The sequence below is a fragment of the Cebus imitator genome, unplaced genomic scaffold, assembly GCF_001604975.1.
Source record: "Cebus imitator isolate Cc_AM_T3 unplaced genomic scaffold, Cebus_imitator-1.0 Scaffold1, whole genome shotgun sequence".
NCBI classification, from domain to species: Eukaryota; Metazoa; Chordata; class Mammalia; order Primates; family Cebidae; genus Cebus; species Cebus imitator.
This window is the reverse complement of record NW_016107316.1, coordinates 17,111,537-17,135,741: the sequence shown is the minus strand read 5'-3', so window position 1 is coordinate 17,135,741 and position 24,205 is coordinate 17,111,537. Positions and strand designations below refer to the sequence as shown.

At 37.7% G+C, this 24,205-nt stretch overlaps 1 protein-coding gene across 21 annotated transcripts in view; it reads left to right on the top strand.

The window, feature by feature from the left end:
* DTNB (dystrobrevin beta) overlaps positions 1–24,205 on the top strand; it is a 310,883-nt gene that overhangs the window by 77,953 nt on the left and 208,725 nt on the right. For all 21 annotated transcript variants that reach the window (XM_017527170.2, XM_017527155.2, XM_017527133.2 and 18 more), the window contains exons 5-6: positions 8,985–9,070; positions 20,008–20,162. In XM_017527170.2, coding sequence (XP_017382659.1) covers positions 8,985–9,070; positions 20,008–20,162 — 241 coding nt within the window. The remainder of the gene's footprint in view (positions 1–8,984; positions 9,071–20,007; positions 20,163–24,205) is intronic.

Genomic DNA, 24,205 nt, shown 5'->3' with positions numbered 1-24,205 from the left:
GCATCTTTTGTACTAAAGAGGGCATTCTTGGTGGGCTCCTGGATAACCTCAGGATATAGACTGATTGCCAGGGGAACTAACCGTGTGATTGATTAGAGAGTTGGGACATTCAGCCCCACCCCTTAACCTCCAAGAAGGGAGAGGGGCTGAAGGCAGATCATCAATGGCCAAAGATATAATCAGTCACCCCTGCATAATGAAGCCTGTATTAAAAACCCAAAAGGACTATGTTTGGAGAGCTTCCAGAGAGCTGAACAGGTGGAAGTTCCTATAGCGTAGTGTAGCACACCTGGGGAAGGCATGGAAGCTCTGTGCCCCTTCCCACAAAACACAGCCTATGCATCTCCTCCATCTGACTGTTCATCCGTATTTTTTATAGTATCCTCCATAAGTAAGTGGTTAAATATAGGTGTTTTCCTGAGTTCTGTGAGCCAGTCTAGCAAACTAATCAGCCCAAGAAAGGGCCATGGGAACCCTGGATTTTATAGTTGATTGGTCAGAAGTATAGGTGACAGCCTACTACTTGCTACTGATATACAAGGTGAGTACTGAGCCCTCAACCTGTAGGATCTGATGCCATCTCCAGGTAGTGTCGGACTGGAATTAGATTATAGACATCCAGCTGGTATCCGCTGCAGAACTGCTTGCTTGATGTGTGGGGAAATAACTCCCTGTGGATCTGGTGTCAGAAGTGAAGCGCTGTGTAAGAGAGTAAGAAAAACAGTTTTGAAACCCTGTCTCTACTAAAAATACAAAAATTAGCTGGGTGTGGTGGCGTGCGCCTGTAATCCCAGCTACTCAGGAGGCTGAGGCAGGAGAATCGCTTGAACCTGGGAGGCGGAGGTTGCAGTGAGCCCAGATCTCGCCATTGCACTCCGGCCTGGGTGACAGAGTGAGACTCCATCTCAAAAAAAAGAAAAACAGTTTTGTTTCATTTTTTCTCCTCCATCATCTCCTCAGAGGATTGCATTGAATCACAACAGGATTCTGATCAGTTTGGAGAAAACTGACATTTAAATTACCGAGTCTTCCATTTTGTGAACATAGTATATCTCTCTAAATCTTTGATTTCTTTCATTCGTTTTTTGTAATTTTCAGCATACAGATCTTGAACATGTTTTAAAAAATGACTTTTAAGTATTTATATTTCTGTTGCTATTACATTTCCAATAGTCTTCTGCTAGTTTAAAGAAATAAAATTGAATTTTTTATGTTAACCTTGCATTCTGGTGTTGTTAAACTCACTTATTGTAGTGCTTTTTAGTAGTTCTGTAGCTTTTCTTTGTATGTTTATAAGGATTTTCTACATATGATCATATTGCCTGGAATGGACAGTTTTATTTCTTTACTTCTAATCTGTATGTTTTTTGTTTATTTTTTCTTATTTCACCACCTGGGTTCCGGAGTGTGATGTTGACAAGTAGTTGTGGGAGCAGCCCTCTTGATTTATTCTTGATCTTAGGGGAAAAGCACTCAGCCTTCCTTCACTGAGTGTGATGGTCACTGTGATTATTTTTAAAGATGCCCATTGTCGGCCGGGTGTGGTGGCTCACGCCTGTAATCCAAGCACTTTGGAAACCAAGGTGGTCAGATCACCTGAGGTCGGGAGTTCAAGACCAGCCTGACCAACATGGTGAAACCCTGTCTTTAAAAAAAGAAAAAAAGGAAAAAAAAAAGCCCATTGTCACATGGAAGAAATTCTCTTTTTTCTCCCCAGTTATCTGAGAGCATCAGGGATTGATGTTGAAATTTGTCATCTGCATCTATTCAGATGGTCATATAGCCTTTCTCTCTTTTTGGTCTGTTGAATAGTGAATTATATTGATTGGTTTTCATATGTCAAGATAGCCTTATATTCTTGGGATAAAGCTCCTTAGGTTGTGATTTTGTCCCTTTTTATTTTGCTACATTTGATTTACTCATTTTGTTGAAGGTTTTTGTAACTATGTTTATGAGGGATACTGACTTGTTTTCTTTTACTGTAATGTCTTTGTGTGTTTTTGGTATTAGAATAATTCTGGCCTTACTCTTATCCTAAACAAATTAATGCAGGAACAGAAAACCAACTACTGACACTTTCTCATTTATAAATGGGAGCTAAACATAGGGTACTCATGGACATAAAGATGGGAACAGTAGACCCATGGGACTGCTAGAGCAGGGACAGAGGGAGGGGCAAGGGTTGAAGTAACTGTTGAGTACGTTCACTACCTGGGTAATAGGATCATTCATACCCCAAACTTCAGCATCACGCAGTATACCCATGTAACAAACCTGCACACGTATCCCCTGAATCTAAAATAAAAATTGAGCTGGGTGCGGTGGCTTATGCCTGTAATCCAAGCACTTTGGGAGGCCAAGGCAGGAGGATCACTTGAGTCCAGGAGTTCAAGACCAGCCCGGACAACATAGTGAGACCCTGTCTCTACAAGTAAATAAATAAATGAATAAAATAAAAGTTGAAATTATTAAAAAAAAATAATACTAACCTTATAAAAAGAGTTGGGAAGTGTTTCCTCCCTTTTTTTATGACCTGGAAGAGTGGTGGACATGCAGTTTTTTCTTCTTTAAATGTTTAGAGATCTCCAGTATAGCCCTCAGAATGAGGAGCTTTCTTTTTTGAAAGACTTTAAACTGTAGATTCAATTTGTAATGGATATGAGTTTATTCAGTTTATCTGTTTCTTCTTGAGTGAGCTTTGGTAGTTTGTGTTTTCAAGGAGTAGTCTGTATCTGTCTAGTTCATCTAGGCTGTTGAATTCATGGACATAAAGGTGTTTTAATAATCTTTATTATTTCTGTAATGTTTGTAGAACCTGTGGTGATTTCACCTCTTTCTTAATGTTGGTAATTTGTATCTTTTTTTTTTCATAGTCTGGCGAGAGATTTATATATTGTTGATCCATTCAAAGAACCAGCTTTTGGTTTTATTGATTTTTTTTCTCTATTTTTCTACTTTCAGTTTCATTAATTTCTGCTCTTATAGTATTTTTTTTTTCTCCTTTTCTTGTTTTGAGTTTAATTTGCTGTTATTTTTCTAGTGTCTTAAGTTGGAGGGGTAGATTATTGACTTGAGAAACTTCTTCTTTTCTAGTATAAGCATTTTTAATACTTACAATGAAAGTACCCACCATTTTATGCCTCTCTTTAGGCTGCCTACGTCTCACCCTGGAGGCAACCAGTGTTGAAGGTTGCCTCCAGGGTGAGACGTAGGCAGCCTAAACATACAGATTAGAAACTCAGTGTCCTCTCACATGTAGTTTATACATATGCAAACACATATTTGATGTTCTTCTTCTCCCTCCTTTTTAACATAGTTGTTAGATAACCTTCCAGCAGTTATTTTGTTCTGTACCTTGCTTTTCCCTAGTCTGCCTTGCATATAATTCTTACTCTTTTTATGGTAGCAGTCAGTCTACTAATGGGCATTTTGATTATCTCCAGTCTTTTGCCATTAGAAACATGCTGCAAAAAATGACTATGAATATGCACATTGGAAAACATCGGTTTAGTCTTCTTGAGTGTGTGAATTTCGGGTGAAAAGAACAGAACAGTTTTCTGCCCCTTTGTGTTTCTCTCCTTTTTCTGTGTTTAGATAATGTGCTGTCTCTTTTGATAAAGGGCCCACTTGGTTTAGAGAGAAAGAAATAATTACATTTCTACACCAATTCTTCTGCTTGGTCTATCCAAATGACTCCAGACATATTCAAACTTATTTTGTTAATAATTCCTTTATTTAGTATTAGACCAACAATAATATTATTGTATTATTATTATTTTAATTAGAGATGAGGTCCCACTATATTGCCCAGGCTGGCCCCAAACCCCTGAACTTAAGTGATCCTCCTGTGTCAGCCTCCTGAGTAGCTGGTACTACAGGCATGAGCCACAGTTCCCAGATATAATCGTTTTAGAAGCGGTTAGGGTCCTAAGGACGCTATTCTTCCTGAAGCCATTTCCAAGGTGCTGTGCTTTTCCCTGTAGATTATTTTCAAACTCCTCAGCATTGCCAGTACCCTCGGCCCTCTGTATCTGCAGGTTCCCATGTGTCGAATCAGTCACCTGCGGATATGGAGGGTCAACTCGGGGACTTGAGTATCCGTGGATTTTGGCATCTGGAGGGGCCCTGGATCCAATTCCCCATGGATCCTGAGGGCTGATTGTATGTAATCCTTAGAATGTCATCAGTTTTTGTGCCACTGGTTTCACTTTGACCCACAGGCAGTTTTTTTTTCTTTCTTTCTTTTAGTAAGGAATATCAATAAGTCAACAAGTATTTATTTGTACCTATACTCATGTTTTGTTTGTCATGCTCATCGAATAGTTTAAAATAGAGAGTTTGAAAATATCCCTCAAGAAGAGAATGGATAAAATGCAGTATATTCATACAACAGAATGCTACAATAGCAGGATGAACTAATGTACATAACAACATAATAAATCTTGCAGAAATTTTGTTGAGTGAAAGAAGCCAGACATAAAAGAGTGCATACTGTAAGATTCCATTTATATGAAGGTCAAGAGCTGTCAAATCTGTCTTACGATACTAGAAGTCGGGATAGATGTTACCGGGCTGGGCATGGTGGCTCACGCCTGCAATCCCAGCACTTTGGGAGGCCTAGGCTGGTGGATCACCAGAAGTCAAGAGTTCGAGACCAGCCTGGCCAACATGGTGAAACCCCGTATCTACTAAAACTATAAAAATTATCTGGGCATGGTGGTGTGCACCTGTAATCCCAGCTCTTGGGAGGCTCAGGCATGAGAATCGCTTGAACCCAAGAGGCAGAGGTTACAGTGAGCTGAGATTGTGCTACTGTACTCCAGCCTGGGTGATGGAGCGAGATTTTGTCTCAAAAAAAAAAAAAAAAAAAAAAAAAAAATAGAAGTGACCATGGTGGGAGGTGGGTTTAGGAAAGATGTGCTTCTGGATGCGAGTAATAGTCTGTCTTTTGACCTGAGTGCTGGTTACCTGGGTGTTTATTTTGTGAAAGTTCATTCAGTGAACTCTAAATGTTCACGAGGGAGCATTTTGTGAAAGTTCATTCATAAATTATATACTTTTCTGTATGTTCATTATGCTTTAATGAAAAGTTAAAAAGGATACCATACAGAATTAACTAAAGGCATAATCGTTGATCGTAGACGGACCTTAAAATTATATAAAACCAGAGAGATGACTTACTGTTTTCTGGCATGTATACTCTCTCTCTTTAAAGTGATCATTTTAGAAGTAATTAATTATGAAAGTGATAAATATTACATTACAAAATAAAAGGAAATGTAGCTAAACTATTTCTTTTAAAATATGTCAAGCCAGACCAACCTGACGATCATAGTGAAACACTGTCTCTACTAAAAATACAAAAGTTAGCCGGGTGTGATGGTGCATGCCTGTAATCTCAGCTACTCAGTAGACTGAGGCAGGAGAATCGCTTGAACCCGGGAGGTGGAAGTTGCAGTGAGCTGAGATCGCACCACTGCACTCCAGCCTGGGCAACAGAGCGAGACCCTGTCTCAAAAAAAAAAAAAAAAAATTCAAGCTAGGTGTGGTGGCACATGCCTGTGGTCCGAGTTACTTGGGAAGTGAAGGTGGGAGGATTGCCTGAGCCCAGGAGGTTAAGGCTGCAGTGAGCTGTGATCATGCCACTGCATTCCAACCTGGGCGACAGAGGGAGACTCTGTCTCAAAACAAAACAACAACAACAAAAATATATTTTGTCTAAGTCAACTTCACAGTACTTACACTGAAGACAGTCTTTGGAAACAGTAACTTATGACATTTAAAAAATATATCTCATTATTTTTTAGTTTTGTTTTCCTTTTATTATTGAGTGCTTTCCCATGTGCTTAATAGTCATTTGTGTTTCTTCCATGTCTATTTTGTTGTATGTGAATGCACTTTGCCTTTTGCTATTGAGTCCTTTTTTTTTAAAGTTGATTTGTTTTGGGTCAGTGGTTCTCAAATCTGGCTGTGTTTTTGAATCTGGGGAGCTTTTAAGAATTACCAATGCCAACCACCCTAGGCCAAATAATTAGGACCTCTAAGGGTTGGCCCTGAGCCTTGGTATTTTTAATGTTTTTTTTTTTTTTTTTTTTTTTTTTTTTTTTTTTTTTTTTTTTTTTTTTNTGTGTGTGTGTGTGTGTGTGTGTGTGTGTGTGTGTATAAATTCTGTTATGGAAATTTTTATGTGTTCCAATATATATAGCAAGTATTTTTTAACTTATAGATTTCCCCTTCATCATTCCCCCCATTAAATGATTAGCCTTTTCCAGTAATGGCAATCCTTACTTTCCTATGATTTATTTTTTCAGACAGTTTTTATCAAAAAGTAAAAGACAGCTACAAAAAGATACTCAAAACAAAGTACAGTTGAATGAGTTGTCATAAAGCAAATACCCATGTCAGTGCCTTGGAGGCTGGGAACAGAATGCTGTTGGCTTCCAGAGCCCCTGCGTGCCTTCTGTGCCGCAGCCTCTCGGATGTGCTTAATAGCTTGATTTTTATGGAAATCTCTTCCAAGATTAATTTTTACTTTGTTTCTTTTGTGGGATTTTGTGCATATTCTTGCATCATCAAGTCTCTTCTACTAAACATGTTTTGAGCAAGTTTTCCTCAAGAAACGTCATTAGTTGCAAGGACAGCAAGGCACACTCTCCTGTCCTTGAGCACTTCCTCTTCATTCTTGCCTTGCTGGTCATCAGGCACTCTTTTTTTTTTTTTTTTCTTGAGATGGACTCTGGCTCTGTCACCCAGGCAGGAGGGCAGTGGCACGATCTTGGTACACTGCAAGCTCCGCCTCCCAAGTTCGAGCGATTCTTCTGCCTCAGCCTCCCAAGTAGCCAGGACTACAGGCACACGCCACTATGCCCAGCTAATTTTTTTTTGTATTTTTAGTAGACATAGGGTTTCACTATGTTGGCTAGGCGGGTCTCCAACTTCTGACCTCATGATTTGCCTGCCTCGGCCTCCCAAAATGCTGGGCTTGCAGGTGTGAGCCACCACTCCTGGCCCATCAGGCATTCTTAATCTCACTCTGGACTTCAGCAATAGTTCCTGTTGTTGCTTCACCTTTGTGGGCCACTTTACTTCAGGTTAGAAGCTGTATCCATCAGAGTTCTTAGTTATAAGTAATAGATGCCATCTCTGGCCAATTAATTAAAAGGGTGATCCATAGATTCTCTAAGAAGGTTGGGAATGTAGGCTTGAAAACCGCTGCCAGGAACAGTGCAAAATCATTTCACGGAACTCTCATGAAGACACCACTCTGGCCACAGATCTTGCTGCTTGTGCTCCAAACACCACTGATACTGGGCTCTGGGTGCTGCCCCAACAGTCACTCTCTCTGCTGCCCCAGGACACTGGATGTAGCTGCCATCCCCACCACGTGGATTCTTCTGGAGCTCCTGCTTCTCCAAGTTAATCATTTCCCCCTTGAAATCTAGCATAGTGTGTCTTATTTGGGGAGCTGTGTTGTATGCCCTTACCCTAGTTTCAAAGAAAGATGAGAAAGCAAATATATGGTTTTTTTTCTTCTTTGTTCGTACTTTAGTAGTAGAAAGTGTACTTATCTCATAAGGTAGGGTGTGCCTAAATGTACTCAGCATTCAAGTGCTTGGTGTAAAGAAAGTCCACTCTAAAAGCTCTGTCTTAGAAACCCATTCCGTGTAACCCAGTGATGTATCTTACACCACTAGCTTTTCTTACATAATATAGTAGTTATTTGATGCAGGAATATGCCTTATTTCCAGGTGCAATATTGCTTTGTACATGGAGCTGTAGCTATATTTCTGAAGCACTATGTATTTTAAAAAACCCCATTCTAATTTTAACTAGTTGCAGGCATTTCTATTTTGTTTTATGAATAAACTCAAGGAGATGTAATAGTTAAAAACTCAACCATAACAAATGTTGATATTTCCTGGTAGTGTTTTTACTGATAATTTTCTAGCTTATGGGTTATTTACCTTTTTTCAGGTTTGATCTTTCTGTATATAAAGACAATGTGGGAAATGGAAAACACCATATTAGAACCATTAGTGGATATAAATAGGATGATACATGCTTTTTCGAAACAAAAATGGTATAGCTTTTGTTATTGCAAAAGTATCTTACTCTTAAGTTACTATGAAACATGAACACAGCTTTCAAAAATTAATACAAAAGCACATTCTTGGCTTACATATGATAACTTTAACAACCAACTAGTGAAGTTTTTATCTGCCTTGAAACCAGGGCATAGATGAATGAATGAAGCTGTGGACACTTTGGGTCAGGGGGCCTTGGTGATATTGTCTTGGTTCTGCTGGTGGTGTGCAGCATTACTCTAGGTGATTCATTTACGTTCTTCTACATTTCATCTTTCCAGTTCTACAGAAGAACTGATATTACTATCCCTTCCTCTTCACTTTTCTTACAATGGTATGTTAGAAGATCTGAGACAGGTGTGATTGAGCTTCTTAGAATTAACACTTACATGGTAACATAAAGGTTATTACAGTAAAAACAAAGATGAACGTACTGTAAAATCTTCATAGCAGGATGCGCCCTGTTTACTACGTAACAAGACACTGTTGTAATATCCTGATGTAAGGTCATGTTTCTGAATTATATTCAAACCAGGTGGCCCCTCAGTTTTGAATACTTAACAACTGCAGCTGTGGATTTAATGGGGTTAGTTAATAGGAAATTCACTTCAGGTTCATCCATTTGACCTCTGTTACATAGCCAATAGAAATTACATGCAGTGTTTCTAAAACTTATTTCCAGAAAATTCAGGCTAGCTTTAGCATTCTTCACCTAGCATAGGTGAAGTCTTACTTCTACAAATGAAAACAACAACAAAAAAATCCAGGGTTTCTAAATGTGGTAAAATGGTAACAGACAAGGTCAGGAATCCACTTACTGGTTGCTCAATATTTAGTGATACATTTGACTCCTTTTGTGGTTTCAGATAGCAATTATTTCTAATATAATTTATTTTGCAGTGAGGGCCGAGGCAAGTTGACGGTATTTTCAGTTAAAGCTATGTTAGCAACCATGTGTGGTGGAAAAATGCTGGACAAATTGAGATGTAAGTATTTTCATATTATTTGAAAAATGTCATTTTCAAATGAGGACTTTTAAATGAATATTGTCAGAATTTTGAATGATGCTATGTTGAGCTTTTAAAAAAAAATACCAAATTACTCACTCTGCAGCAACTCACAGTAGGTGAGTTATGCCACCTACTGTTCAGATGGAAAAATTGGTTGATTTAATTTATTGTTAGTGTTTTTTAGTGAGAAAACTGAAAAGTCTCAGAATCCTAATGCTGACATTTAAAAAATTACTTTAGAAATGTTTTCCACATTATCAAAATTATACTTGAAGATGATTATATTGAGAACTTTTAGTTAAAATGTGATCACTTTTACTAGGTTTGGTTAGGTTTAGCTCTTAATAACTCCATTTTTCATCAGGTGATGTTTGCTGTGATTACGTTATTCGGTACTACCTTAGAGTCAGGTGCAGTTATTTAGAAGCTGATGACCTGTTTGTTTTTTTTTTAAGTTCCTGTTATCTTTGCTAATTTTTTAATTTTTTTTTTTTTTTTTTTTTTTTTTTTTTTTTTTTTTTTTTTTTTTTTTTTGGCATTTTACTATTCATTAGATACTATAAGAAGGTGATTAGATGAAATCAAAAGAGGTGAAATTCATGATTTAATTTTGCTGCTTATGGTTTTTATTCAGTCATGAGTTACTCCCTAAGATATGCCAAGAATTGTGCTAGGTGCTTTACATGTATTTTCTCATGGAATCCTTAAAATGCTTTTGAATGACAGGTGATATTTTCTTCATTTTATAGATGAGTTAACCAAGGGGGCAAAGCTGGGGTTTTTAACTCAGATGTCAGCGCCCTGTCCTGAGCTACGTGATTATGCTCCCCTGAGCTAGTGCTTTAACAGGAGACACATGGGTAATTTCAGCACGGCGTTCAGAGTGCCGTGAAACAGTAGCCACAGAGTAGGAAACTGGATGTCACCTTTCAGGGGGATGAGACTGAAGTCTTAGTAAAGTAGTGTGGTACCCTGTGAGCCTGGATTTGGATGACTGTATCCTTGCAATGCTCCTCTGTGCCCTACTTTTTTTTTTTTTTAATTGAAGGATACAGAGGCTTGATCAGACTCAATACTTAATACAAGTTTTTGGGCAAGATTACTTCATAGGTGCATTTGTTTTTTGTGCTTTTTCTTACTTTACCATGACACTGAAAGTTGGAAAGCTAGATGACCCACTAGATACAGATTTAGATATTCCAAAGAAATATCTTAATGTATTTCGTCAACTGCTATCCAGTTTAGCTTCATTTCAAAATCAGCTGCAATATAGAACATTTTTGGTAATAAAAATTATGATTTTATTTGAATATTCTTCTGAGGCTCTTTACCTGGTACATCTCAGTATTCTTTGGGCTGAAATTTCTTTTATATTTTTATAAATACAAAAATGATGTTTTCTGAGAAAGCTAATATGTTTGAAATTATATTTCATTCAAACATGAAGAAAAGTTATAATTTTGTCTGATTTTCAATGATGATGATACTAGATAAAGAATATATATACCATCTTTATTAATATCTGGGAGACGGGTTGAAAAATACAGTAGTAGAAAAATACAGTAGCAGAAAGTTGTTAACTGTGTATTCTAGATGACTCTGGAATCTTTAAGTTTCTTTAAAGTCAACTGTATTTACACAGCCAGCTCACCTGACACATAGTAAATATTTAAAATTTTGTCAAATGTAAATTGTTGATCAAATACTGAAATTACTGGAGTTCTGTGTTGTAACTGTTAGTGAAAAGGCACAAATTCTAGTTCTATATTTGGAAGGTATCCAGGTGATGGCAGTTTTTTTCATGTGGCTTCTGAACTTTTTGGAGGAACACAACATGACCAAGACTGAAGTGGCACAGAAGCCCATGGGCCAAGCCAAAGGTGACATGTCAGTGTGCTCAGGGCCCCAGGTCATTGCAGTAGTGTTCAGATAGATGTGATACAGACTGTGCTGGGTTACCCATCACTATGTTTATCTTATTCAAGTCGATTTCAAGTGTGGTTTCTTTTCCATGCTAAAAATTAGAATTTCTCTGCCTGTTTGTTTCATTATTTTTATTGTAGTGTAATTATCTTGGTTTGGGATTGAGATGTTCGACATAAGTAAAATATTTGGGTACAGAAGCCTGTCTCTACTTTTTAATCCTCCAGGGTGGAAACCACTTTAAAATGTGGCCTGGCCCTTCTGTTTTAAACAGAACTTGGCTGGGTGCGGTGGTTTATGCCTGTAATTCTAGCACTTTGGGAGGCTGAGACGGGAGGATCACTTGAGGCCAGGAGTTTGAGACCAGCCTGGGCAACATAGCAAGACCGTGTATCTATAAAAGTAATTTTAAGGCTGGGCACGGTGGCACACGCCTGTAATCCCAACACTTTGGGAGGCTGAGGCAGGCAGATTACCTGAGGTCAGGAGTTTGAGACCAGCCTGGCCAACATAGTGAAACTCCATCTCTACTAAAAATACAAAAATTAGCCAGGCGTGGTGGCACACGCCTATAATCCCAGCTACTTGGGAGGCTGAGGCAGGAGAATCACTTGAATTTGGGAGGTGGAGGTTGTGGTGAGCTGAGATCATGTTACTGTATATCAGTCTGGCCAACAGAGTGAGACTCTATCTCAAAAATAAATAAATACATGAATGTAATTTTAAAAAGTTAGTTTGGCGTGGCAGTACATACCTGAAGTCCCAGCCACTTGGTAAGCTGAGGCCTCCGGGAGGATTGCTTGAGCCTAGGAGGAGTTCGAGGCTTTAGTGAGCTATGACTCTGCCACTGCACTGCAGCCTGGGCGTTGGAGTGAGACCCTGTCTCAATCCATCAGAACTCACTGATTATACTTATAACATTTTCATCTCTTAAGGATGCCATTTTCTGACGCATTTAGGATTTAGCGCTAATTGTGAAGCTTGGATTTTCTATTCCTCCTCCTCCTATTTTGAGACTACGGTGCTTTTTCAGTTCTTGAGTTTTTTGTTGTTGGTAGTGGTAGCGGCGGCGGCGGCGGTGGTTTGTGTATGTCCTTTATCACTGGCAAATATGATGGCATGTATTTTCAGTGTACCACTCTCTAGAAATCTCTCCTTGCTTCTGACTTACAACTTTTCATATGCTACGGACAGAGAAATCATAACCAAACCTCTTAGCGTTCTATTTAAAATAAGGATTTAAAGTGATTGTTAGGAGAGAAGCACTTGAACTCGTGTAGTATGATTGTTAGTTTGGGCTAGTTTCAGAACCTTTCCCGTCTTGTTTTCTAGTTCTCAGCAATGTCCTACTTAGTTGAGGTGGCTGAATAGTAGTGCAGCCACAAGGGAGAAATAACACTGTATTGTAACAGCAAATGACCTTTGTTTATTCACTTTCTCCCACCTAATTATTCCGTTGTTTTGGTTCCTGTTTGCTCCCACCTCCTTCTACTGACTGGACTCTCTATTGTTACTATTATTAATGTTTCTGATTTATGGAATGTTTTAGCATTTCTATGTTTTTTTCCTTTTTGCTTTGATCTTCCCTTTTTACTTTCTTAGATTTTTTCCTATGATTTTCTCCCCTCTACTTTTTTTATTTGACATGTGGTTTTTGGTTTGTTATAGTGTCAAGATACATTTGAATGACTGAACAAATATTTGTACTTCTAGTTTAAAACATTTCTTAGATTTTTCAGATTTGTCTTAAGTGACTTTCCGTCTCCAGGTAGCATTCATTTACAGAGATGGTTCACTGTTGTGGTCATTAGGGACTATGTCCTAGATTCAGAGGTAACTTATATCAGGATTCTAAATACCAATTATTTATATTGGAATACGGACTTTAATTGAAAGCATGATCAAAATTCAGTAATGTCAGAAACCCAAAATATAACTCAAGAAAACAAAATTTGTAGACCGTAAAGCCCATTATGTGTTAAAATGTGCTTAATTATCAATTAATTTTACTATGTGATTTATTTACTTTAATTCTGCTATTTGTTTTCGAAGAAGCTTAGTCTTCTTATTCAAATTGCATCTGGTTGCACTAAAAGGAGCAAAAGATTCATCAGTTTATTTTAAAATTCATTAAAAAGCTGGTGCTACCATTTTGAAAGGCCGTTTAACAGTATGTATCAGGAAGGCTTTAAAAAGATTCATATTCATTCAGTCTACTTCTTGAGTTTATCCTAAGGAATTAATCAGAAGTATACCCCAAACTTTTTGTATATTTGTGGCAACACTTATATGAAAACTTGAAATAGCGTTAGTGTCCAAAAGTGAGAACTCAGTTAAGTTTTGGGACCTCCACATGATTTAATATAATGCCTTCAAAAATAGGGTTTAGATCAAAATGTGTAAGTGTAATATGGTTTTAAACAAAAATTTACTATGCACAAAGAAAGTAAGAAAAATGCCGAAATGATAGCAGGGATTTTTCTCTGGGTTCTAACACAATGGTTTTATAATAATTTATATTTTTGCATGTTTTTGATAGGCCACACTATCAGCAGTCAGAGAAAAGATGACCTGAGGCTCTTTCTGTTTTGCTCAGAATTGACTGTTCCTACAGATGTTTCAACTGCTTCCTTGATGTTTCATTAGCAGACTGAAGAAGGACCTCCCTTTGAAGTTACAGTTGAAGTTTCCCCTGTTCAAACTTTAGACTCCTCTGCTGTAGTTTTTTAACCACCCATGGCTATGTAATTATCCTCACTGGTTTCTGTTAACCATTGCTTTTCCTCATTAGATGGAAGTGACTTTAATCTGAATGAGTGATCCCCAGATTTACATTTCTTAAATAACCAAAATGTTTAGAACTGGAAGAAAGTAAGATACAAGCCCTAAATGTGTATTTTATGAATAAAGGGAAAGAAAGAAGAAAAAGGAAAACAAAAACCAAAGGAGGTCTGGAGCCTTGTCTCAGGCAGTTCTTGGCTGAGTCAACACTAGAAGCCCAAGGCATGTAGACTCCCACCCTCCAACCTCATTCTTGCATAATGATGTGGCATTTTAATGAGTTTCTTTGTTTGTTTGTTTTGAGACGGAGTTGCTCTGCCCAGGCTGCAGTACAGTGGTGTGATCTTGGCTCACTGCAACCTCCGCCTCCCGGGTTCAAGCGATTCTCCTGCCTCAGCCTCCCGAGTAGCTGGGACTACAGCCGTATGCCACCACGCCCAGCTAATTTTTGTATTTTTAGTAGAGACAGGGTTTCTCCATGTTGGCCAGGCTGGTCTTAAACTCCTGACCTCAGATGATCTGCCTGCTTCAGCCACCCAAAGTGCTGGGATTACAGGCATGAGCCACCCCGCCTGGCCAGTGGCATATTAATGGGTTTTGAACTACAGTATGTAGTACTTGGGTCTAGTTGTGTATAGGTATTTATAAACTTACAGATGTGTGTGCATGTTTTTGTGGGTTAGGTTGCTCAGGGAAAGCAAACATGTAAAAGAAAATTGCTTTCCATTTATAGACTCATTTCTGTAGTCTAAATAGCTCTATCATCTTGCAAAAAAAGCATGTGGTTAGTTGAAACAGTCACATGGGGTTGAAAGGGGCGTTGAAATAAATGGATAGATGCAGCCAGTAAAACCAGGGTCATTATCATCAGGAAAAAATCAAAACGTATGTGTTGGTGGTGGATCAGTAGCATTATATCACACAAAAGATATTATAGAATATTTTTAAAATTGTGTACACATGTACGTTTAAGGGCTTGATTGTGGGTTTTTCACGAGGGAGAAAGCTTCCCTTTTTAGCTGGAAATAACTATGGGGGAATTAGCATACTTTCGGAGGTGTATAAATAGAAAGAGAATTACTGGGGAAATTAACTGGGTATGTGGGAAGTAATGTAGTCCCTTAATGCCAGGAGGATTTAGGGCTTTATTTAATTAGAGTACTAGTTTACTTTTTAAAAAATATTTTCATTAAATTTTATTATTCACTTCTTTGGTAAGATCCTTTTATACGTACATAGGTAAATCACAGTAACTTAGATTGATTGTTAAACTTCATTTAAGATTTAAGAATTAGCAATCATTTTTAAATTGTTTTTCTTACAGATAAGCCTGTTCATTAAAAAATACTGTTTTAGGCCGGGCGCGGTGGCTCAAGCCTGTAATCCCAGCACTTTGGGAGGCCGAGGCGGGTTGATCGAGGTCAAGAGATCGAGACCATCCTGGTCAACACGGTGAAACCTCGTCTCTACTAAAAATACAAAAAATTAACTGGGCATGGTGGCGCATGCCTCTAATCCCAGCTACTCAGGAGGCTGAGGCAGGAGAATTGCCTGAACCCAGGAGGCGGAGGTTGCGGTGAGCCGAGATCGCGCCATTGCACTCCAGCCTGGGTAACATGAGTGAAACTCCGTCTCAAAAAAAAAAAAAAAAATACTGTTTTAAACCAATAACTCAAGAAGTAATGAATTACTGTACTGTGCCTTCAATTTTTGGGTCTAGCAGTATGTCTCATTAAAACAAATAGATATGTTTCTACTTCTCTTATTGTAGTATGGGCTTATTATAGTTTCTTATTAATTAAAAAAGTTTTTTTCATTCCTTTGAATCTATTCATGTGACATAGTAACTAAGTATAACTGAAGCAGTGCTTTTTTGTGGGAGTGGTTAGTCACTTTACCATCTAGTCACTCCTTTTTATCACTCTGAATGGGTTAGGTGTGGATTCAGTGGTGTGGGTGTGCATATATATATATGTACATACACACACACTTTTGTGCTTGTGAAGCTATATGTGTATATATTCATATACTTGGTAGCTAAAGTCACTGGTCCCGAATATTTACACCATTAGCGGCCACAAGTTAGTTACTCCTTAGTTAATCAGTTATGAATACACAGAGTGGCAATAGAAAACTTGACTGACAGTGGCTTGAGCACATTGGGACTTATTTTTCTCATGTAAAAGTAAGTCCAAAGGCTGATAATATCAGTTCAAAGTTGGTACCCTGACTTATGGTTGTCATCATAGACTTCACATCTTCCCATCTTCCTGCTGCCATATGGCTTTCTTACTTAGGGTCAAAAGATGACTGCTGTGTCCCAGGCCTCTGTACTTACTTCAGACAGAAGGAAGAAAGAGGTGCTTCTATTAGGAAAGCAAAGGGTTTTCCAGAAATCTACACTTGCATTGCAATGTACAAAGGAGGCTGAGAAGTCATTTGTAGATGGCACACAGCCATTCCCAGCAGTCAAAATCAGCTAGAAAGTAGAAGGGGAAGAAGATACTAAGTAGGCACCTGGCAGTGTCTGCCACCTCCCATGTTGTCCTTTGTTTTCATTCAGATTTAATGAATGATTATTTTCCTCCTTGTAAGAATAGCAGCCAGCTATTTATTTATTTTTGAGACAGGGTCTTGCATTGTTACCCAGGCTGGACTGTAGTGGTATGATCGTAGCTCACTGCAGCCTCCAACTCCTGCACTCAAGCAGTCGTCTCACTTCAGTCCCCCAAGTAGCTGGAACTACAGGCCTGCCACCATGCCTAGCTACTTTTTTTTTTTTTTTAATTTTTTGTAGAGATGAGGTCCTGCTATGTTGCCCAGGCTGACCTTGAACTGTTAGGCTCAAGCAATTCTCCTGCCTAGGCCTCCCAAAGTTCTGGGATTACAGGTGTGAGCCACCACACCTGACTAGCAGCCAGCTATTTAAAGGTTAAATCAGTTATGTTCTTCCTTCCTTTGAAGAGCATCATTTATTCATATCATTGGTGGCATTTTCTAAGTTCTCTGTTTGCAGTCTAGAACTGTGGCTAAATACTGTTTCTGTCTACAGGGTGGTTCCACTTGAAAATTTGCTAGTTAGTTAAACAGATATGTCCTAAGCGAAGTATAATATCTTTATCTTCAGTTTGTTTATGTTAGTCAGGATTTATCAGTATTTTCCCAAGCTAGAAACTTAGAATAATACTAAGTTTTAAACTTCGTTTGTTCTGTAATCTAGTTTGTCATCAACTGCAGTTCTTTGCATTGAAATGTCTTGGACTTGGCCTCCGCTGCCCCGCACACACTGTCACCACTGTAATCCGGGCTCCCCCACCTCCTTTGTGCATTGTTTACAAGGTTTCCTAACTGGTGTCTCCAATTCCATTCTTTTTCTTTTATTCATTGTGTGCTGGTCATTAACAGTCTAATCTCCTTGAAACCTAGCTCTCTAAAAATTTGATCTCTTCTTAAAAGTTTTTAAGCGTCCCTCTTTCAGCGTTTTCTTTTATAACAGAAATACTCTTCCTGTTCAGTCTTTATTTTTCTTTATTTCTCAATATAAGTTGCCTATCATAGAATGTTTTCTTCAATGCCCTATTTCCTGCTTATCGCCAGTAAGAGATCCACGCTGCACATTCCTGTCACAGAGACTTTGATTCTCCTCCTCTTTAGTGCCCTCCAGCCCCTAGCCTCAACCTGTTTTGACCTCATCATTCCAGATCCTATCTTTCAAGTCCTAGCTTCCAAATTCCTTCCTTTTAGAACTTGACAATTCCTGCTGATATGTTTTTCTATCTATTCTAAATCATATTTTGAAGGAGTGTTGTGTTATGGTATTTATTTTGGAGTAAGATAGGTGTGGGTTTAAACTTGATTTGGCTTCTTAACTTTTTGACCTTTAGTAAGTTGACCTTTCTAAATGGTAATAGTAGAATAATGCTTAGTATTATAATTTCTTACATGAGAGCAGAAACACAGAATAATAGTATCTTAAAGTTGAAGTTTAATTTTCTCTTACATAAAAGAAGTCCAGAGGTAGGTAGTCCAGGGCCAATATGGTGACTTCATGTTCATCTAGGATTCACAGTTTCTTGTCTTTTTTTTTTTTTCTTCCCTACCATTCTAGTGTGATTTCTATATCAAGATTGAGATTACCTCATAGTCCAAGATGGCTGCTGGAGCTCCAGCTATCATAGCTGCACTCCAGATAGAAGAAGGAGGAAAGGAATAAGGAAAAAATGACCTGCTTTTTAGCTCAGTTATGTTTCTTTACCTAGTTTTCTGGAAGTCCCCTACAGCCCTTGTGCCTACAAGCTCATTTTAGCTGGAACTTAGTCACATGACCACTACTTGCGGGGAACCTGCAGCTTATTAGTTGGTACATTCCTGCACAACATCAAATTAGTGTTCTGTTTGTTACTAAGGAAGAAGAGGATAATGTGGCCACTGGCAGACTCAGAATAGTTACTGATAGTGGTGCCTAGCACATGGTGGGGCTTCACATATATCTTTTTGCCTCTGTTTTTTCTGTTGTATTTGAAGTCAGCCTGAATTCTTCTTTGTTTCATGTGTATCTCATTTTTCCAGCTACATTGAAAGTTTCTTGGGGGATAAGGACCATTTATCATATTTCTTCATTGTGCTTCTAAACACCTCACAGAGTGCTTGCACTTGGACCACATAACAGGAACTTAATGTGTATTTGTTAATTTATTGTACTTTCTACTAAGGCGATCTTTTAGTTCCTTGCTGGATTTTTCCCCCCGTATGGGTATTTAATATTTTTCCATCAACTGTAAACTAGTAGCTATCATGAGAGGATACACTGAAGATTTTCATTCCTTTGGTAATTTCTTTTTTTCTAATGCCTTAAAAATTATGCTGTGGATCCATAACCTAACATTTTATCTTTCTTTAATGTATTTAAAAAGGTTTTTTTCACTTGATGCTTCAATATAAATTCCCCCAAATTGAACCCAAAAAGGATTGTATATATGTATGTTACATATATCTGTTAAATAGATATAGATCTCTACTATACCTGTGTATTGTGACTATATAGAATATGAATTTTCTTTTTTCTTTTCCTTTTTTTTTTTTTTTTTTTTTTTTTTNTTTGTTTTTTGGAGACAAGGTCTCACTCTGTCACCCAGGCTGGAGTGCAGTGGTGTGATCACCGCTTATTATAGTCTTGAGCTCCTGGGCTCAAGGAATCCTCCCACCTCAGCCTCCTGAGTAGCTGGGACTACAGGTGCACACCACTATGCCTAGCTAATTAAAAAAATTTTTTTGTAGGGATGAGGTTTCACTGTGTTTCCCAGGCTGGGTGAATCTTCAAAATGCTGTTTGAAAAGTCCTCAGGAAATTATTTTTCTATGCATATTTGACTTGCTCATTTGACTGTAAAGAAGTTCAATGGATTGAAAAACTGCCTAGGTTACATTTCTTTGTCAAATACTTTTGACCCCTGGTTATTTTTCTTTTACTCCCCAGTTATGGATGAGAAGATAGGAATGATTAGAGACAGGAACTCCCTGCAAGCAGATAAAGTTGTAGTAGTATTACTGGAAGCTTCTTTTTCATCTGCTTGACCTGCCTTAATATAAAAATAGGATCTTACAGTATCAAAGTGTCTTGGAATACAAGCATTTAGATGAGTTTTTATTCTCCTTTGGAACTCATTAGATAAATATTTTAAATATGCTTTATGACTCCTTCAGATGTGTTCTTCACAGGCATATATTACATCATTAGTATAGAATATACGTGTATAATATAATTTCTTTCATACCCCATTACCAAGATGCTAATACGTTTATATACTCAATTATACATGTATCTTATTTAAACTCACGTAGAGATACTAACAGATAAAGATGTGCTGCTGCAAATTCTTCTTGGAACAAAGTGAGGTATAAATAAAAGTTCTATATCATCTAGTTTTATATAGTCAAACAGAGTAGGTAGTCATACATGAGTGGTCGATTTGATATTTAGGTAGAATATTAAGTGAGTGGAAGAGAGGGGCCTTGACTGAAGGGTAGCCACACGGTGCTAATAAGGATGAGAATAGTTTTGATAGTAACTAAAAGTCACAATAATTTTATGATACCTTTTAATTCATATTTTTTAATGATACTTTTTGCATGGTATACAAATGACATACAGCCATTTATAAAAGCTGATGTTTCCTTACAGCTTGACTTTATTTGGTTTTGTTCTCATAGATGTTTTCTCCCAGATGTCAGATTCCAGTGGCTTAATGATATTTAGCAAGTTTGACCAGTTTCTGAAGGAAGTTCTGAAGCTCCCAACAGCGGTCTTTGAAGGGCCATCTTTTGGTTACACAGAGCACTCAGTCCGCACCTGTTTTCCACAGCAGGTAAGGACAGTTTCATAGAATCTAGGGCTAGAGGAGCGCTCATCCCTCCCCTCACCTTCTAACAGATTTCTCCAGATTGCTTCCAGTCTAGGATGTAAGGTCTTGAGTAGGGGAGGAAAAAAGCTTTAAAGGTGGTGGTGGGAAGTGGGTGAATAAAAGCGGGGGGTAAAAATTCACCCGAAAACACTTTTATGGGGGAACTGGAGGTGGAGAGGGGTGTCTTTTCTAAGAAAAATTGAAATATTTTAAAGAAAAATGTTTAAGTAGTGTGTATATTTTTGCTACTGGACATATATATTACTTTTTTCCAGATGAGTTCTTTAAACCATGAGATAAGGGAATTTCGATCTAAAACCCTGTAACAATACTGCATTGTTTCCTTTGTGCCGGAGACAGGGAATGTTGTACAGCTCTTACCTGCCGGCATAATATCCTTCAAGGGTACACTGCCATTGTCATATTAGAAAAAGATGGATTTGATTTCCTTCTGGTGGTCCTGACATAGAGAATGGAATGAGTGTGTTCCCGAGATCTTAACCATGCTTCAGAGGACCATCCACACTTACCAAATGAATGGTACAGCCAGTGTCCACACTTCAGCCAGAGGATATCCATTTGTTAAGGTAGAGATTAGATAAAAGAAGCTTAATGCTAAACTTACCTAGAAAGTTCTGGAAAGGAATTAAAAAACTAATGCTAAAACTAATAGGTAAAAAATTAATGGAAACAGGATATTGACATAGTCTAAAAGTATCTCCCCATAAGATATTTATTAATTACAAAAAGAACATAGTAACTTTGCAGTGGAGAAACTGATCAGATATCACTTTACCAAGTGCCGAAAATCCCTATCATCACTAAAGGGATAAACTGATACCGCCTGCCTCCTGATAGGACACATTGAGAAGTACTCAATGTCACATCTCTGATAACTCCTGCCAAGAAAGCATAACCTGAATCTCATCCCGAGGAAACATCAGACAGACTCCAGCAGAGGAATTTCTACAACCTGAGTGGCCTTTAGCTTCAAAAGTGTCAGTATCATGAAACATTAAAAAAGATGAGAACATGTTCTAGGTGAAAAGAGTTTAGAGAGACATGAAAAGCTGAATGAACCCACAAGCCAGGATTTTCTGTTAATATAATGGACGTTATTGGGACAATTGGAAAAATATGAATAAAGTTTATAGACTGGATCATAGTATTTTGTCAATGAATGTTAACTTCCTGATTTTGATATTTGTACATAATTATTTAAGAGCATGTCCTGTTTTTTAAAAAACACATTTGAACTGTTTAAGGATAAAGGAGCATCCTTCTGCAGTGTTAACATTCGAGGAATCTTGGTTAAGGGAAAATGGAAATTTTTTGGTAATCTTAACCTTTTTGTAAGTCTGAAAATTATTTAAAGATAAGTTAAACTATAAAAGGAACATATCTAAAGGTTTGAGAACTGAAAGGACGTTGTAAACTAGATCCTCCTGACTTGTGATACTCTGATTCAAAAAAGAATGAAAAAAAAACACATACACACATATGGCCCACTCCCCACCTACATACCTTTTTACGTTTAAAGTTAAGAATTCATGGTTATTTGAATTCCGACTTTCAAATAATATTTACAGTTTTTTTTTTTAAGAAGTTATTCAGCTTTAGTACTGAAGGTGGCACCCATGATAATGGAGAATTATTTTTAGTAACATGTGAGGAGATGTTCTTCCCAAATTTGTGCACACTCTGCCTGATTAGTTTTGTGCAGATTTGCCTCTGTGCACTATTTACGTTTTCTTTCAGCATAAATGGCAATCAGCATCAGCTTTTAGCATATTAAAAATATCTCCGTGCTTCAATTTATTCTAATAAAACATAGTTTGTGTCTTCTCCCCTGAATATGCATTTTCAAATGACGTAAAGTTGTCTGAACATAATCCTGGTACAAGAATGTCCTACAGGTATTAAAGTGCCCTTAGAGATGTAAGTGAGGATGAGTATGATGAAGTCACTGCAAACAGCTCTCCTGCATTTTATATCTGGAGCCTGTCCTACTGCTGCTGCTGCTGCTGCTGCTGCTGCTGCTGCTGCTGCCGTCACCACCCTGGTGATATCATCACCTCCCATGGTGGCCCACACAATATTCTGGGGTTATCTTATGTATGATGTACACATGGCTTTTCATACAAGATGCTTCCTGGAGGTCAGGCTAAAAATGGATCAGGTTTCAGAATGCTACTCTTAAGCAAGATCATATTGGAACAGGGAAGGGAATTTGCACAAAGAACTATCAGTGACGAACATTGAGAAATGGATGACAGTTATGTGGGGTGCTAAATCTAATCTTTGATTTAATTGCAGTGTGAGTATTCCGATGAGCATCTGATGTTGGAATAACAGTTTAAAATGTTTAAAAAACTTTTAAAGTGCTGTTGTTAATTCTAAGAATGCTGTCTAGGATTCTGCAAATTAACCTTATGACATTCATGATTATGAGGCCTTTGAACTCACAACCTGATCATTACTTTTTACCTGCTTCATTCATATATATTTTTTAAATTAATCCACATTTTTGTATATGTCAAATTTGGAAAAGAGAAGTTTATCTTAGTCTATGATAAGTTAAAAAAAAAAAAAAGCCTCAGATGAAGTAGAAATAACTGATAGAATATACTGATACATTGACCAAGAAGTGAGACAGCTTGGACAAAGTTTCATGCTGCAAGAGTTAAATTCAGTGAGTTTTGGATTTCTTTTTGAAAATGGGCTTTTCTCAGACAGTTTGTTTTACTGCAGTGTGTGTTTCCTTAATGGGAATCAGTTCATACCTCATCAGATAGAAAACAATGTTGATGCAAATTAGAAATTGCTTTGTTTTTTCATATGTACTTTCCCCCAGCACTTTGATGCTCTGGGTTGAACTAAAAAGCAATCACAATTAAAGAGAAAGTGTGACCATTTTAAGAAAGGAGCTGAAAATCCTGCAGTACCTTCCTTTGGGAAGAGAAGTGACCGGTTTAGAGGATTGACCCCTGAGCTGCTTCACTTTCTGCAGTGCTGTGATGATGAAGCTGCAGCTGAGTAAAGAGGCTATGAAGACGTTTTGCCTCCCATGCTGAAATGACCGATTGGCAGAATTAAGCTTTCCCCGGCATCTGATATCTAGTTTTGATAAAACTAATCTATTTTGGAAGTTATATGCCCTTCTCATGAAGAAGGCAATCAGTTGCTCAGGATTGAAGGCTGAAAGACACCATCTGACAGGGACTCCAGTGCACGTGCCGGGGGGAGTTTAGTTGTGCTGATTATTTTGTTTGTCCTCTATTTACAAAGCCATGTAGATTTTTAATGGTTGTTCCAACTCTGTTTTCCTTATATACCTTATGATTTTTAAGTCCACAGTTTTGTACTCTGTATACCTTTCCATTATAGCATTTTGATGTAAAGAAATTTCAGCTTCTTTCTTAATGTAACACATTACAGCAGAAATGCTTTTTTTTTTAATGACATGAGAATTACACATTGGTTTATTTTAGTTTAGTTTTAATTCTTTTTTAAAACACATTTTTTGCCTCAAAAACGAACCTAAAATAAGGTCTGTGGATTATGTAGTTTAGTTGTTTTTAAAACACAAGAGAAATTAAACATGTTTGTAAGTTAATTCAGCAGAACCCATCTATTACGATAGCTAAAATTAAATACTGACTTTGAGTATTGGTAAAGATGTTTGGAGCACCCAGTACTCTCAACAAACTTTGCAAGAAGCCCTGGTGGTTTCTTAATAAAAACAAACCGACATCTCCTCATGACCTAGCAATCAAATTAAAACCTAATCCTAGGTTTTAAGACTTTTCAGGACTCTTCTTATCAACTATATTCATACTAGGCCCAAACCAGAAGCATCCTGGATGTCTGTCATTAAAAAACATTGAGGAAAATTTAAGAGATAATGTGTCTGGAATTTGCCACAAAATAATGAAGGCTGGAGGGAAAGTAAAAGCAAAATGAAACAAAATTAGTCATATGTTAAGAAGAACTGTTTTTTTTTTTTT